Raw genomic sequence first — 14,272 nt, 5'->3', positions numbered from 1 at the left:
GTGTGCTGGGAGGGGTTATTGGGGGTGTAAGGGGAGAGAAGGGAGAGCGGGTTGGGAGAAACGGGGGGAGGAGAAAAAGAAATGAGATAAGATGATGTGGATGAAACTGAGCCACTGTTGGAGGTAGGGACAGTGACCAGCTGGGAGCAGGGGACGTTCCTCGAAATGGAGGGGCAGCTCTTGAGTCTCAGGGGACGAGCTGTTGCCAGAAGTCTCTGGTGAGGCTCTGCTGCGACAGTGGTGGGAAGGGCTGGCACGTGTAAATCTGGGCTGCGCTCACAGGGGGGTGTTCAACGGAGCCCCCCAGCCAGGGCACCGCGTCCCTGCCGTGGGTGACGCCCGTGGCTGTGCTTCTGTCCGTGCAGCTCCCCGACGCTTCTCCCCATCCTGCTCCTGGTGTGTCGGCTCTGCCTGGCAGAGGCCGTTTTAGCTGCATCTGCAGCGGGGAGGGGTGCTGGTGGGGGGTGGCCGTCGCTGTCCCGGGTGGAGGAGCTGCCCTGGCTGGGGCTGTACGGAGACAACTCCTGCAATCACCTTATAGGCACAGTTTTCTCTGTAGTACAGAGAAACAGGCGCTGGTAGGAGATGAGTCACCTCATCCTGCACCCAACGGCTCCAGAGGAGGGGTGAGCACCTCCCTGTCCCCCGCTGCGGGAGTGGGTGGAGGCTCAGGTGTGTCCCGTTTAGGTACGAGATACGTCGTAGCAATGGAGATGCTGGGCAGTCACGTCGCAGCGTTCGCTTCAGGGTCTGAGGCGCTGGTGTTAAATAATCATTTTTTTGCACGCTTTTTGCGTACAAGAAAGTGGACTTTGCTTTCTTGGCATTGCAGGGTGTGCCGGGGCAGGCGGTGAGCTCCGCGGTCCGGGCTGGGCTGCGTTTGCCCAGCCGCCTCGGGACCGCGCTGCTGGGCTGCCTGCTAGCTTATGTCCTCCACCGCGCGCTGTCAGAGTGAACGGGGGAGAGGAGAGACGGTAAATAAGAGGGCTGGGAGGGGGCCAGACCTGATCCCCACCGTTTCGTTTTGACCGGCTGCCCAGAGGAAAGCGGAGCTTGTTTCTGCTGGGCTCTGAGCAGGTGAGAGGGCTGCCTTCGCCTCCCTGCTGCGGGGAGAGAAGCCGCTGGCCAGCCCCCCCACCCCGGGAAGGGGTGTCGGGGTGCCCCACAGAGCTCCGCGGCCTCGGCAGCCCCGGGCAGAGACCTTCCTGCCTGCACGGCACGAGCGGCCGCCAGAGCTGCTGGCAGCAAAGCAAGCAACCGGTTACTTTTATCTGCGAACACTGTCAAATTTTGTATGAATTCCTGACCCTAATAAATCAGGTCTGATGGACTCTTGCTTGGTGTTTGTTACTGCATGGGCAGGAGGGGACAGCGCGGGGCTGTCGGGGTGGCCGTGGTCCCTGGCACGGGCTGGGTCTCGGTGAGAGCTCGGGGCTGCGGCTCCCACTTACCCTGGTGCAGGTCCGCCTGCAGCTCAGTAACCCCTGGAGCCAGCAGCAAACTGGTGCTTGCGCACCGTGGATGCAGTGCCGGGCATCTCCAGAAATCTCGCCCTTGATGGCTTGTTTCCTCCAAAATCTCTTTACCTTCAGCTGGGATTCAGGGGGCTGGAGGAGAGGTAGCCATGGCGCAGCGGATAGCGCAGCAGCAATTCAAAGGGAATAGCTGCGAAGAGAAACTTTCCTTTAATTGGCACACTGGCATCACAGTCCAGTTTGGGCTCCCGTTACTATGGTGACTGCAATAATTGAAATATGGGTGTAGATTTTTTTTTTTTAACTTGTGCATTTCACTGCTGCTTTTCATAGCGTGTGCCAGACTTTCAAAAGATCTCACGGCCGTATTTGTAAGTGCTTGGGACAACAACTGAGAGAAGACTTTAAAAATAGTTCAGGTCCTGTTTAAGCACCCAGATGAGTGTTCGGATCTGCAGAAGGTCTCTGCCTCCGGTATGCACAGCTCTGCTTGCAACAGTTTGAGTCAAAACAGGTTACAGCAGTCCTGTTCCTGCGCTTGTGCCGCCGATGTCTGCAGAGCCCGGCCGTTGGTCCTTTCCCAGGGGACGTGGAGAGCTCCGCGGGGGCTGTGAGTCCCATCGTGTCCATACCCAGCGCGGCACATCTCTGGGCTCTGCCGCAGAGGTGGGTTGGACTCGGTGCTTCTTGTCTGTGCCTGGGCAAGGTACGCCTGGCCGTCGGCATCCTTCGGTGCGCAGAGCTCCGGTGGTGCTCCAGCTCTCCGGGGCAGCCGGAGGGAACGAGGGCACAAGGCCTGGCACTGGGCATCTCGCTCCCATAAAAACCAGCCTGTGCCAAAACGGACACGGATGTTTCAAGGCAGCTGGGAACAGGCTTTGGTTTGCTGAGTGAGCAAGGTGCCTAAGGCTGTGCGGGAAACGCAGCCCTCAGCCCGGACTGGGAGGAGGCTGCAGGCGCTTTGGTCAAGCGGTTGGATTGCAGGAGGAGTTTGGTGCAGCGGCAGTCGTGGTCGTTGATTTGCTGCATCCAGCAGCGGGGATGCAGCAGGAGAAGCCACACCAGGCTGCAGCACTGGCACAGGGCACGGTGGGGTCTTGGCTGGAAGCTGCGCCCAGACTCGGTGATGCGGCTCAGGCAAGGGCAATCCGGAGGAAAGCGTGTCCAGAGCCTGGGGGATCATGGCTGATGTGAAGAGTGAAGGAAGGGGGCTGTTTGGTTGGGAGAAATGAAGACCGAAGGGAGCAGGGAGAGTCTGTGGCTGCCATGGGGATGATGCTGTGCAGCTCATCTCCAGGTCTCTTAGAGATGGATGGGCCAAACCAGCAGCAGCAGAGGTTCAGGCTAAAAGTATTTTTCAAGCATAAGCGCCCTGAAGAACAGAAGTACTTTTGTGAAGCGGCTGTGAAGCCTCCAGCTCTGGGGATGTTTTGGGGCAGGTTGGAGAGGTCCCTCAGCACACAGAGAGGTGCAGGCAGGGCAGGAGGCTCCACCTGGGACCCGTCCTCTCCGAGTCCAGTTTGAATCGCGGGGCGGGTGTGTGCATCCAGACACTGGCTTACAACTCAGCTGTGGTCCTTGTTCCTGCTGAGGGGCTTTCGGAGGTCAGCCAGGCAGAAGGCAGGGCTCTGGGGCTCATGTCTGCCACTCCTGGTGCTGTAGCTGCAGTCCTCGTCCCTCGCACGCAGTGTCAGGGGGGCAGTGGGGGGAAAATCTGATTTTGTGGCTGTGGGGCTCCCCGAGGGGCGATTCATCCTCCGGCCGTGCAGTGCAGTGGCTGTTGCCGTTACCTGCCGGATTGTTGTTGGTGTGCGCTGGCTCTCGGGGGGGAGGACCAGGCAGGTTGCTTTCTGATGTGCTTGGGGGAGACCTGGGGCTGGGGAGGGAGGGGGTTTGGGGTTGGTGTCCCCGCAGGGTGGTGATGACCTGCTGTCCCCTGTCCCCTCCGGCCTCAGAGAGCCATCCGGGTGCGCAGCCACTCCATGGAGACGATGGTGGGCAGCCAGAAGAAGCACCACGGTGGCGGCATCCCGGGCAGCCTCAGCGGGGGCATCGCGCACAACAGCGGTGAGGTGACCAAGACCACCTTCTCGGTGAGTGTGGCCACGTGCCCTCCATCCTGCTGTCCCTCTGTCCATCCCTCTCTCCCCAGCCTGGCAGGGCACTGCAGTGTGCTGACGTAGTCTGGCAGTCCCCTGCACAGGCAGTGAGTGTAAAGGCGAGAAGACTTGAGCAGAGCATGATTTTATGAATGCTCAAGTTGGGCTTGTTTTGTGGGAGAACCAAAGATTGGCTTCTGGGGGTTTTCAGCCCCAAAGTACAAAGGAGATACAAAAGAAATTCTGGCATTATGTGTTTTCGGGATGCACAGGCTGAGAATTGCGGGCAGCATGGTTCCTCGTAGGATGTTTAGTCTTAGGAGCTTCTAAGGAAGGAGCTTTGCTCTCCAACCTGGACAGTTCTGTGCTTTCAGCCCCCCGTACCAGCGGCTGCTGCCAAGAACCAGTCCAGGAGCCCCATCAAGCGCCGTTCAGGGCTGTTCCCTCGCCTGCACACGGGCTCTGAGAGCCAGGCAGAGAGCAGGACAAGGTGGTAAGTTTGACATCGCCCTTGTTAAAAACCCCTATTGCATGTTAAACATTAGAGAAGTTGTTGGTGAGTGCTGGAGACCTTGCCTGGGGCGCAGCCTCCCCTTTCCACACAAGCCAGCAATGAGAGCTGCTTTTGCCGTGTTTGAGGAATTGTGCCTTGGATCCCTTCCCTCTGTTTTAAATCGAAGTGGTGGTATCCAGAGAGCATCTGTGACTCTTACAGTTTAGCATTTGGTGTTGGGGAGTATAATTTGACCATCCTTTTTAAGTCTCTTGTATAACTCATGCAACCTGTCTCTTTGTGCCCTCAGCGACAGTGTTTCTGGAGCCCAGAAGACACCAGATTTGGGACATTCTTCCCAAGAAATGAAATCTGAAACCTCATCCAACCCAAGCTCCCCTGAAATATGCCCCAACAAAGACAGGTGAGCCAGGAAGAGCCCCATCCTCCTCCGAGCAGAGCTCAAGTCACCCTGTAGCTCACAGACCATCAGGAACTTTGTCAAACAAAACCATCTCCAGGTTTTACTATAAATAAGTTTGATATTAAGGGAGGAAAAAAAAAGATTCTGGTGATTCATGAGCGCAGCTCCTTTATGGTCTGAAAATAGCCATCTTTAAAAAGAAGAGGAAGAGCAAAGAGCAGTATTTGACAGAAGTTGCCCAAACCCTCACGGCACGGGAGCTGGGGAGGTCCGTGGTGCCCATCCCTCCCTGCCGCCGGGGAGTCAGCCTGACCCAGGGGTTTCTGCTGGTGGCACCCACCAGCTGCTTTATCCCATGCTTTTGGAAATGGTGACTTACAGAAGCACCCCGCTATGTTCATCCCTACGGCAGCAGCTTTGCTCTGGGGGTGCGTAGGAGGGTCTGTCCCCGCTGCCGTAGCCCAAGGGACACATCCTTCTGAGTGACAAAGCTTTGTGAATGACAACCACATGCCCCTTGTTTTGTTTTGGCTCTTTCTAGGCCGTTTATTAAGCTGAAAGAGAACGGGAGGTCGAACATCTCCCGTTCCTCCTCGAGCACCAGCAGCTTCAGCAGCACGGCAGGGGAGAGCGAGACCCTGGAGGAGTACGACAGCGTGGTAGGCGCCGAACCCACCCCGCGGCACGCGCGGGCTCGGGACCCTGCGGCTCCGCGTGTCCCTGGGCTTCTCGCTGCCTCCGGACCCTCGGGTGGTCTCTGTGTGGGGGAAGCGCCCACTGGCCCCCCCCGCCAGGTGCCTTCTCCCCGCTGGCATCGAGGGAATTGATTCCGTCCCCGGGTATGGGGAGGAGGAGGGTTGGGGTGCCCAGGGGAACACCCCAGCGAGCTTTGGCATGCACTGGGCAGCGCTCGGCGCACTGGGGATGGGAGGTCGCTCCGTCAGGCTGAGGTCTCCCACTGACGAGCAGGGCTGTAACGGGGCATCAGCAGGGCGCGGGGAGAAAAGCTGGCTCACAAGTGAAAGCCTGTCCCAATCTCTCTCCGTGCAGGGAAGCCAGCCGTCTACAGCATCGCCGTTCAAGCAGGATGTGTTTGTCTACAGTGCTTCGCCCGGCAGCGAGAGCCCGAGCGTGGGGGCCACGGCCACCCCCGTGATCATGAGCAGGAGCCCCACAGGTGGGTCACGGGAGGGCTGGGGGGAGGCACCGGCTCTGCCTTCGCTCCTGCAGCCCCTGGGGTCCCGCAGCGGTGGGTCAGGATGGGGTCTGTGGGTCTGGGATGGCGAAGCCCCCTCTCCAGCCTTGCCCGGGCTGCAGGCAGCTGCCGAAGGTGACGGGGCGAAGCAGCGGCCGCGCTCGCCCTGGTGGGACAGGCATCCCACGGGATGTGGGGCAACCTCTTGCTCGTCCTGAGATCCTGATCCTGACGAGGCTGTTCTGGAGAGACGGCCCCGTGTGCTTTATTTCGGTATTTCCATGGGGAATTTGTTTCCCTTCTAAATTAGAGCGCAGGGGTGGCTTTTGCTGTGGCTTTGTTTCCTCCCTTCTCCCCTGACAGGCTTGTGCAATAGTTGTGGAAACTCGCTGTCTCCAAGGCCCGAGCCATGACTCACAAATTATTTAATAAACAAGCAGCTTCCCTTGGTCTTGGCTCCATTACCCCTGCTGCTAACTCACTCACCGACTCCATCCGTTTCAGTCAGTTGATTTGCAAAATGAGGTGCAATTCGACAGGGTAAAATTGGCAGAAACGGCCCTTCGCTGGTGCGTCCTGCGGTGACAGCACTGGTGACGGCGCGGTGGGGCTGGGGGATGTCTGCAGCGCTTGCCCCTCGCCCATGGATCACCGTGGCTTTGATTTCTTCATGCAGCAGAGCACCTGCTGTAAGGCACCACGATCCAAATGAAAACGCACGTTATGAATTTAGGAGCTGTTTGCAAAACAGCCAGGGAGGCACAAATCCACCCTGAACAGCTCTGTGACTGGGAACAACGCGGGGGAAAAGCTGGGCTGCAGAGTGCAGTCTGGCTGGCTTTTTCTACCTCAGCACCCCACAGGTCCTCCTCCTTATTTCATTAGTGATTTTCTGAACTATTCAACCAGCCCCTTTTAATGTTTAAAGTGTTTATTTTGTATTTTTCCTGCCAAGAACATGGAAATCCACCCATACATTATTCGGATCAGTCATTTCTTGTAGCCTTTTCAGTGGCATTTCCAGTAGAAAGACTGTGAAATGTAATTAAGCCTCAATTTGTTCCATCAAAAACATTTAATGTACAGATTTTGCCAAACATTCAGCCAAGATAGACTAAATATTGGTAGCGCTCATGACAGTCTATTGAAGTGCCTGGCTGTCAGGCTGGGCGAGCGGCAGTCAGCACTACGGCTTCAGCAAATATGTTTGTTCACAAATTATTACTTTTCTTCTTTGCTTTTCCCCTCCGTCCAGCAGATATAAAGAACAGAAACTCTCCAAGGTCAAACCTGAAGTTTCGCTTCGACAAGCTCAGCCACGGCAGCTCCAGCACGGTAGGTGCCGGCGGCTCTCGCCAGGCGAGATGCTGCGTGGCTGCATCCTGCCCTGCCGGGTTGCAGGTGTGCGGCACGGGGGGTCCGGGGAGTGCGGGGGCTGCGGAGCAGGAGGCAGAGCCTGCGAGGGGTAGTCGGTGAGGGAGGGGAAGGGGAAGGGATTTCATGACTTCTTGCGTCTTCATTTGCAACCCAACCCATATTCTGTTCTTTGGTTTAGAGCCACTAGCAGGAAGAAGAAGTCATGAACTTGTAAAAGGTGAGTGTTTGTAATACAGTGTTGTGCAAAATGACTTGTCTCATCTGTGGTCAAGTCTGTATAGCTAACGGCCAATTGCACTGTTTATTATTAAATATGTGATCAGTAATATATCTTAAAGCATCCTAAACGCTTTTGTAAGATGAGGGCAGCACTGAGTGAGAAAAACTGTAGAGGTTCGTGACAGACAGGTCTGTGCCCATCTGTGCCACTGTGTAGCTGTATGTGTTCCTTTCTGGAGTTCTGGAGTAGGTGCTCCCACAGCGCTTTTGCCACCTGCTCTCAGGGATGATGGGCCACAGCCCAGTAGGTTTCATTTTTTCCCAGTTAGCCTTTATGAAACGCTTGTGCCCATCTCTGCAGGGAGGATGAGGTTTGCTGCACTTTGCTCTGGGCACTGGGGGTGGAAAAGCAGAGCAGGTGTCCTTACACCTGCCAAAAACCAGATGGAAACGGCCAATTTATGAGGTGGATTTTATGGGCAGAGGTGAAGGGAGTGCAGCGTGATTAGCCTGGGCTCTCGGTGGCTGGGGGAATTCCCGTCCGGCAGCATGGCTTTTGCCCCTGCACAGGGCCACCAGCATGAGTGGGTGCTTTCACACAGGAGGCATTTTGCAAGCCATGAGGAATTTATTTACTGGTTTTCTTGCAGGCTTTAGTTCCTGGAGTCCTATGTCATGAAATCAGGGTTTTCATTTCATTTCATCATTTTTCATCAGGGAACATGAGGAAGTTCATAGCTGAGCAGAAGAGCCCATAAAACTTGAAATGAGAGAAATTTCCATTTCTGAAAGCAGGGTTCTCAGAAAGCCATGGTTTCAGCCCATCACTGAATTTCCTCCTCTCCCGGCCCGGAGGTGATGAGCAGCTTGTTGTCTCCGGGATGGGCACTGCCGCAGCTTCAGCTCCCTCCCTGGGACTGGTGCTTCATAGCCGTCACTGCAGGAGTGAGAATATTCTCCTTCCACAGTCTCTGACGCTTTTATCCTTTTCCTCTTTGCAGAGAATTTTTGTTTCAACAAAGGGAAAACTCTTCAACATCCCGTGGGAAAATGCACGCCCCGGCCGCGGGCAGCGAGGTGCCCTCACGTCCTGGCTGCCGCTCTGCGCGGGGAAGAAGCTCTCACCTTGCTGCGATCTCTGCCCCAACAGGGACCCAGCCACCTTCCCACCGGGTGAACCCCTCGCCAGCAAATGCCCCGCACCCTTCCCTCAGCGCCGCAGGAGGAGACGTGTCTCTGACCGCGTGGCACATGCGTCCCCCCGTGCTGTGCTGTGTTGCCCCATGGGTGCCCGTGTGTGCTGCGGCTGATGGGTACCAGGTGGGCACCATCCATCCCCCCCTCCTGGCTCGTCAGCCGGCTGCTCTCGGGCAGAGGGGAAGCAGGATGGACCCCCCGCACACTTCAGGTCCCTCCATGCTTTATTTGCAGTTATCAGTGGGGAAACAGAGGGGTTTGTGTTTGTTTTTTGGAAAGGCGGGCGGTCAGGGCAAAATTACGTGTTTGCTTGGCCCCGGGGCAGTTCCCTTGCCCCATCGTTTGTCGTTGCTCTCCTCTCTTTGGAGACAACGGGGCAAAATTTCCCCCCACGGTGCTGCCTGGGCAGCTCTTGCCAGCACTGCGGCGGCTGCAGCAGCTCACCAGCTGCCCCCTGCTGCCTCCCCCCTCCAGCTCGCTACCCACATTGCAAAGTTGTAGGGCAGATGCAGCCTCTTAATCCATACTTAGTTTCTGGCACAAGAGGAGGATGGGCGAACCGGTCCCGGGGGAGCACAGCTGGTGACTGGGGCCAACTCATCCTCTCGGCAGCTTTGGAAATGGTTTATATGGGCTCCCTGCTTTTTCCATGCCTGAAACTCTGAGCACAGGCCTGGAAAAGATTAACCAAAGCTAAAGCTGTAGTATATCTAAATACCAGAACTGGTACTCAGAGTGAATTTACCCGGTGGGCTCTGCTTTACCCTATGGGTTGGATCACCAGGCAAGCAAATGCTAAAACTCCAGAGATGTGGAAGGCATTAGGCTGCTCCACCCCTTGCAGAATCTGTCCTGCTGCTTTTGAATGTGCTTTTGTTTATTTTGAAAGACAAGGATTAGGAATTCTGCAAGGTGGCTTCCCTGTAACACCCTTTTCCAAAAAATACCTCTCTCAACATGCCAAGAAATCCTTTTGCTCTTTTATGGAACTTCGTCTAAAGTTTACTGAAGTCTGTCCATGAATTTCACATTGCTCTGATTTCCCTTACCAGTTTTCTGAAAGGTACACTGCAATGCTGCAGAGATGCTCCCTCCCCCTTACCAGAATCTGTGACCTTTGCAAAAACCCCCATGAAATAAGGTTCTCAATCTCATGTGAAAGCAATTCTTTGAATTCATGATTCCTAATGAAAACAGAACTTTGAGTGCCAAACTTAACTTTACACAGCTGGAGCTCCAAGGGGCACAAAAGGATCTGACAGCCAATTTTAGGAGGCGCACGCAGAATTGCACGCCTGGAAGCAGCCCTGGGCAGCCCCAGTGGCTGCTGCTGCTCCCAGGAGGATGCACCTCTCTCTGGGGGCAAGTGCTTGTAGAAGCAAACCATCACCTCCCCTGCGCCCCGTCACCTCCCCTGGACCACAGAAAAGCCAGCTGAGCTCTGCTAACCGGGGCTCTGTGTGGTACTATCTGACAACCTTACTATTTGGTTTGTATAGGTGCTCCCACTAGTGCATGTAATTTCTCCATTTGAAAAGAAAAGGCTGTAGCCCTAATGGGAGAAATCAGATGAAAGGAGGAAAATGCATTGTGGGAAAGGCGGAGAACAGTTTCACAGGCACTAAGTGCACTGTGTAGGACTAGTAAATACCAATAACCACCAGTGGGGACACTCCCTCCTGCTTTCAGTGAGTTGCATTGAAATAGAGTTTGAATCTTGAGGTTTTTCTTTGAAAGAGGAAAAGCACAGTGTGCTTAGCCTGGTCTGTAGCTAGCTCTAGGTGTCTCAGGTTCCACATATTTTGCTCTTCAGCACTTCTGTCTGATGATGCTTTGGTAGCACTTTCAAACCTACCCCGAGTTCTTCCCTTTAGAAGCTTTTGGTCTGGCTTTCTCATGCTGCGCAGTGAAATACTGACTGGTGCAACGACTTGCTTTGAGGGTGTGTTCTTGGTTTTGCTTTTTTTTCCCTGAGAAGTTGCTTGATTCTGTAGATGTTGTTATTCGCATGGGTGATGATCTCTGTGAGATCTTTCAGCAGAAGATGCAGTGGCTACTATCAGCTGAGGTTTTAATTTTTGTTTTTTTGTTGTTTTTTTTTTCACTTGAAACTGTGACTTTCTTTTTTGACCTAGATTGATTTGTAGAATTATTTGAATGGGATTAACAGGCAGGCGGGACAGTGTGAAGCTTTAGGGAGAGAGACGCAGTGTGTTGGGCTTGCCTTTCCCTGCGCCAGCCTGCTGGAACAGCAGCAGGGCCCAGAGCCGAGGTCTGGCACAAGGTTTGCCAGCGGCTCCTGCGTGCTCTGGGACATTTTCAACAGCACTCCTCCAGGCTGGTTGTAAAAACCTACTGCAACATCCTTAATGGCAACTGGGCTTTTAAAGCTCCTGTCCTAGCCAAGCTCTAGCGTGGTTTCTGCCTCCTTGCACTGCCTTGCAGCTGTGTGTGCGTGGCGTGCTCCTTTCAGCCCCTGAATTGTCCCGAATTGTCCCGTAGCGGTGCTGGGGACTGACCAGCAGTTGTGTTAAACCTCGGAGGCACTTCCAGCAGTGGGTAAAGGTGTTTCTGTATATATATTGCAAAATGTTTTGTGCTTGTAAGTGACACACACACACATATATATACACATACAGAAAAGTGATTTTTTTTTAATATATGTATGTATATATATATAAAAGAAAGGATCCTTAACTGACACTAAAATTATTGGGCAGTGCGTTTTCCCTTCTGATCCCCACCGTTTCCATGCACATTACTTCTCCCAGACTCGGAAGTGACTTTGCAGAGGGAGCAGAAGGGGCTCAGAAATGGGGCTGGGGGAGGATCAGGGGAGCCCCCGGCTGCGTGGGGAGGTCTCTCCTGTCACGGGGGGCTGCTCCCCTTCTTGCCGGGGTTTCGGTCCCCCCGCTTGCTCCCGCTGCACCCTGGCTGCCGCTTGGCTTGGACCAGTTCCCGAGCTGGGTGAGAGGCAGAGGCAGGTGAGGTCCAGGTCCACCTCCCCAGCGCCGGAGCTGCAGGCTCCGAGCCCTGGCAGCGGAGCGGGGAGGGAATCCTGCTCCCCTCCGCCAGCGTCTCCTGCATTAGCCCTGGGGACTGGTTTGCAGCTGCGGAGAGCTGGCAGCCAGCTGCTGCTCCGTCTGGGCTTTTATTCAGGAAAGCACTTAGCATGTACTTGCATCCTCTTGAAATCCCACAAAGTCAAGCACAGGATTACACTTAAGCACAACATCAAAGTGCTTTTTTTCTGAGCGAAAGCGGGGGATCCTAAGCACAAACTCAGTTTCTTTCCAGAGTTTTGAGGGTCTTCAGGAGCGGCAGGTGAAGGGGCCAGGATATGTCGCTGGCATGAACGGGCTTGTTAACAGAGGCCGAGGTTTCTCGGCTGTCTTTGGCTGGACTGCAAGAGGTGCTTAGCGCTGATAACTGCTTTTAAGACCAGCGCCTGGTCAGAGCTCAGCACCTCTGCAGGTCATACCTTGCACTCACGTTGCTTTGCTGATGTTCCAACTTCTGTCCCACTAGAGCTGGCAAAGAGTCTGTCATTCCCCAGTCCTAGAGCATGCTTTCATTATGTTTTAATGAATGTAGCACTGCGTATATCCTGCAAAGGGAAATGCTGAATTTATATCATTAGAATGTGAAGAGAGTTTATAGAGTGAAAATAAATCTTGAAGAAATGTATCTGACAAAGTTTATTTTTTATGTAGAGAGGCGGTGCTTTGTAGTTCCTGGTGGCCTATGTCTGTTGTAAATAATGTACATTTAATTTATTGCTATGGTAGCAGATTGTATTTGTTATGTATAAAACTAAAGGTTCACAAATGTATATTTTGTTGCTTAACTGTGTCTTTGCAAAATTCACAATAAATAACATATTTTGTGTCCATATGTGTACTACATTGTGTATATCCATAAAGTGAGTGAGCTCTTTGGGAACAGACAATGATCTTCTTTACATCCCTGTAAAAACCATGCAACGGCATAGACCGGGGCTGAGCTGTTACTGGTGTGAATCTGAGTGAGTTCACATAAAATCACAAACTGAAGTAGAGGAGTGTCAGAGTGCAAAAATTGGGATGTCTCTGCTGATGCTCGTAACGCTAGGACTGGATTAATAGAGGTGGACCCAGCTTCTCTTTACGAATGCATAGCAATTTTAATCAAGTGAACTGTTCTGTTTGAACTGGAATTAGTACCCCATAAAGCTCAGTATAAACCAGTCTCTCAATATAAACCAGTCCCTGTCAGCAGCCAGCCCACATGTGGTAAAGAAAATAAACAGGCAGCAATTCAGTTTGTCTAAACCAGCTTAGCTTACCTTGGATCATCAGTCTCTGACATCTTGGCTGCCTTTGGATGTCCTCTGTGAGCTAACAATGAAATTGGATTTTCTTTCTCCAGCTCCTCAGGCTCCTTTCAAATCCCCCTAATTTCCCAGTTTTCTTCCTCTCAGGACACTAAGAAAAAAAGCTGTTATTGTTTGGAGGTGACGTGTCTGGTACATTTTCTCCACGGCTCAGGCTGAATGAAGCACAAAGCTATTAGCCAGCATTAGTTTTTTAACATCTTCTGACGAGGGGAATGAACCCATTAATTTGTACCTGTGAGAATAAAATACTTGTCTTTGCCAGGAAAAAAATTCCATCACGAGGAGCGTTTTGTTCACCCTCCATCGTGCAGCAGCCCGGCTCGGGTGCCTGATGCCCGCAGACCCTGTGGCAACCCCAGCTCGACACCGCAGGGGATGCACCGGCAGGACTGGTCGCAGCTGCAGCTGTGGGCTGTGGGTGCCCGGGGAGGGCTGAGACAGGGTCCTGGGTGGGTGCTGGCTGCAGCGGCGGAGGGGATGCGCTGGGGCTGCGGCTGCTCTCGCCCAGGCGCAGCAAAGCCAAGGGCAGCCTGCCCTGGAAAGGGGCTTGGGCAGTGCTTGAGCTGCTGCCAGCGCTCAGGGGAGGTCACCCCAGCCTCCTTTAAACTGGGGACCCAGGACTTTGCTCTGGGTTGCACGCTTCTGCCTAGAGCAAAGTGTGAACTATGGGGACGTGTTTGTCAGAGCAAAGCATGAGCTACGGGGACACGTTCGTCAGAGCCACCGGCTTCCACCAGGAATGGCAGATGAAGAATAAAACAAAACCCAAAAAGTTCCATTTGTCTTTATTGGTGTAGAAATCATTCTCAGTTACCAAACCCAAATTCTCCCCTTGTCCATGATGAACCAGCACGGAATCTGTGTGTCACCATATCCCATCTCTGGCTAAAACAAAGTGAGGCCAGCCCAAGATGAAGCCACCTCTTTCCTCTGGCTGTGGTCACGTTCCAGTTTGCTGAGGTGAACAGCAAAACTGACTGCAACAGCGGCGAGTGCTTTACAGAGGGCTGGGAACAGGCAGCGCATCAGTCCTGCTATGTGCACACGTATAGCTAGTGACTGATCGTTATTAGAATTTGGCAGGCAAGTTGTGGGGTTTTTGGCAACGTGCTGGAGATGTTTCTCCTCTCTTGAATTTTTCACTCGTACTTTTTTTTTTTGATTGTTGCAATGAATCAGGATAAACTTATTTGTCTTTTTATGGCTTTTTCATTAGTGAAGTGCCAGACTTGCCTGCATAAAGAGGAAGAAGAAAAGACTTTGGGTGAGCCATCACAGGTGGCCTGGACCAGCCACACCAACCGTGGAGAAAGAGCTCTTCACCTTTAGAGCAGACAGCCCAGAGGTACAGGAGAGCTCTGTGCCCCCCACACCGTCTTCCACACCGCAGTCAGGAGACGAGTCAAGCCTATCCAGAC

At 53.6% G+C, this 14,272-nt stretch overlaps 1 protein-coding gene across 12 annotated transcripts in view; it reads left to right on the top strand.

The window, feature by feature from the left end:
* The window catches only part of RAP1GAP2 (RAP1 GTPase activating protein 2), an 81,565-nt gene extending 69,194 nt beyond the window's left edge, over window positions 1-12,371 (top strand). For 9 of the 12 annotated variants that reach the window (XM_069790798.1, XM_069790799.1, XM_069790796.1 and 6 more), the window contains 8 exons: window positions 3,431-3,568; window positions 3,949-4,067; window positions 4,378-4,491; window positions 5,033-5,150; window positions 5,542-5,668; window positions 6,942-7,021; window positions 7,242-7,280; window positions 8,284-12,371. In XM_069790798.1, coding sequence (XP_069646899.1) covers window positions 3,431-3,568; window positions 3,949-4,067; window positions 4,378-4,491; window positions 5,033-5,150; window positions 5,542-5,668; window positions 6,942-7,021; window positions 7,242-7,250 — 705 coding nt within the window. In that variant the 3' untranslated portion in view covers window positions 7,251-7,280; window positions 8,284-12,371. The remainder of the gene's footprint in view (window positions 1-3,430; window positions 3,569-3,948; window positions 4,068-4,377; window positions 4,492-5,032; window positions 5,151-5,541; window positions 5,669-6,941; window positions 7,022-7,241; window positions 7,281-8,283) is intronic. The other 3 variants (XM_069790797.1, XM_069790801.1, XM_069790803.1) reach the window with 1 other exon arrangement.
* Window positions 12,372-14,272: the final 1,901 nt, after the last annotated feature.

The sequence above is a fragment of the Haliaeetus albicilla genome, chromosome 9 (assembly GCF_947461875.1).
Source record: "Haliaeetus albicilla chromosome 9, bHalAlb1.1, whole genome shotgun sequence".
Classification (NCBI taxonomy): domain Eukaryota; kingdom Metazoa; phylum Chordata; class Aves; order Accipitriformes; family Accipitridae; genus Haliaeetus; species Haliaeetus albicilla.
The sequence above is the reverse complement of the archived record's forward strand: the minus strand, read 5'-3'. Positions and strand labels throughout refer to the sequence as shown.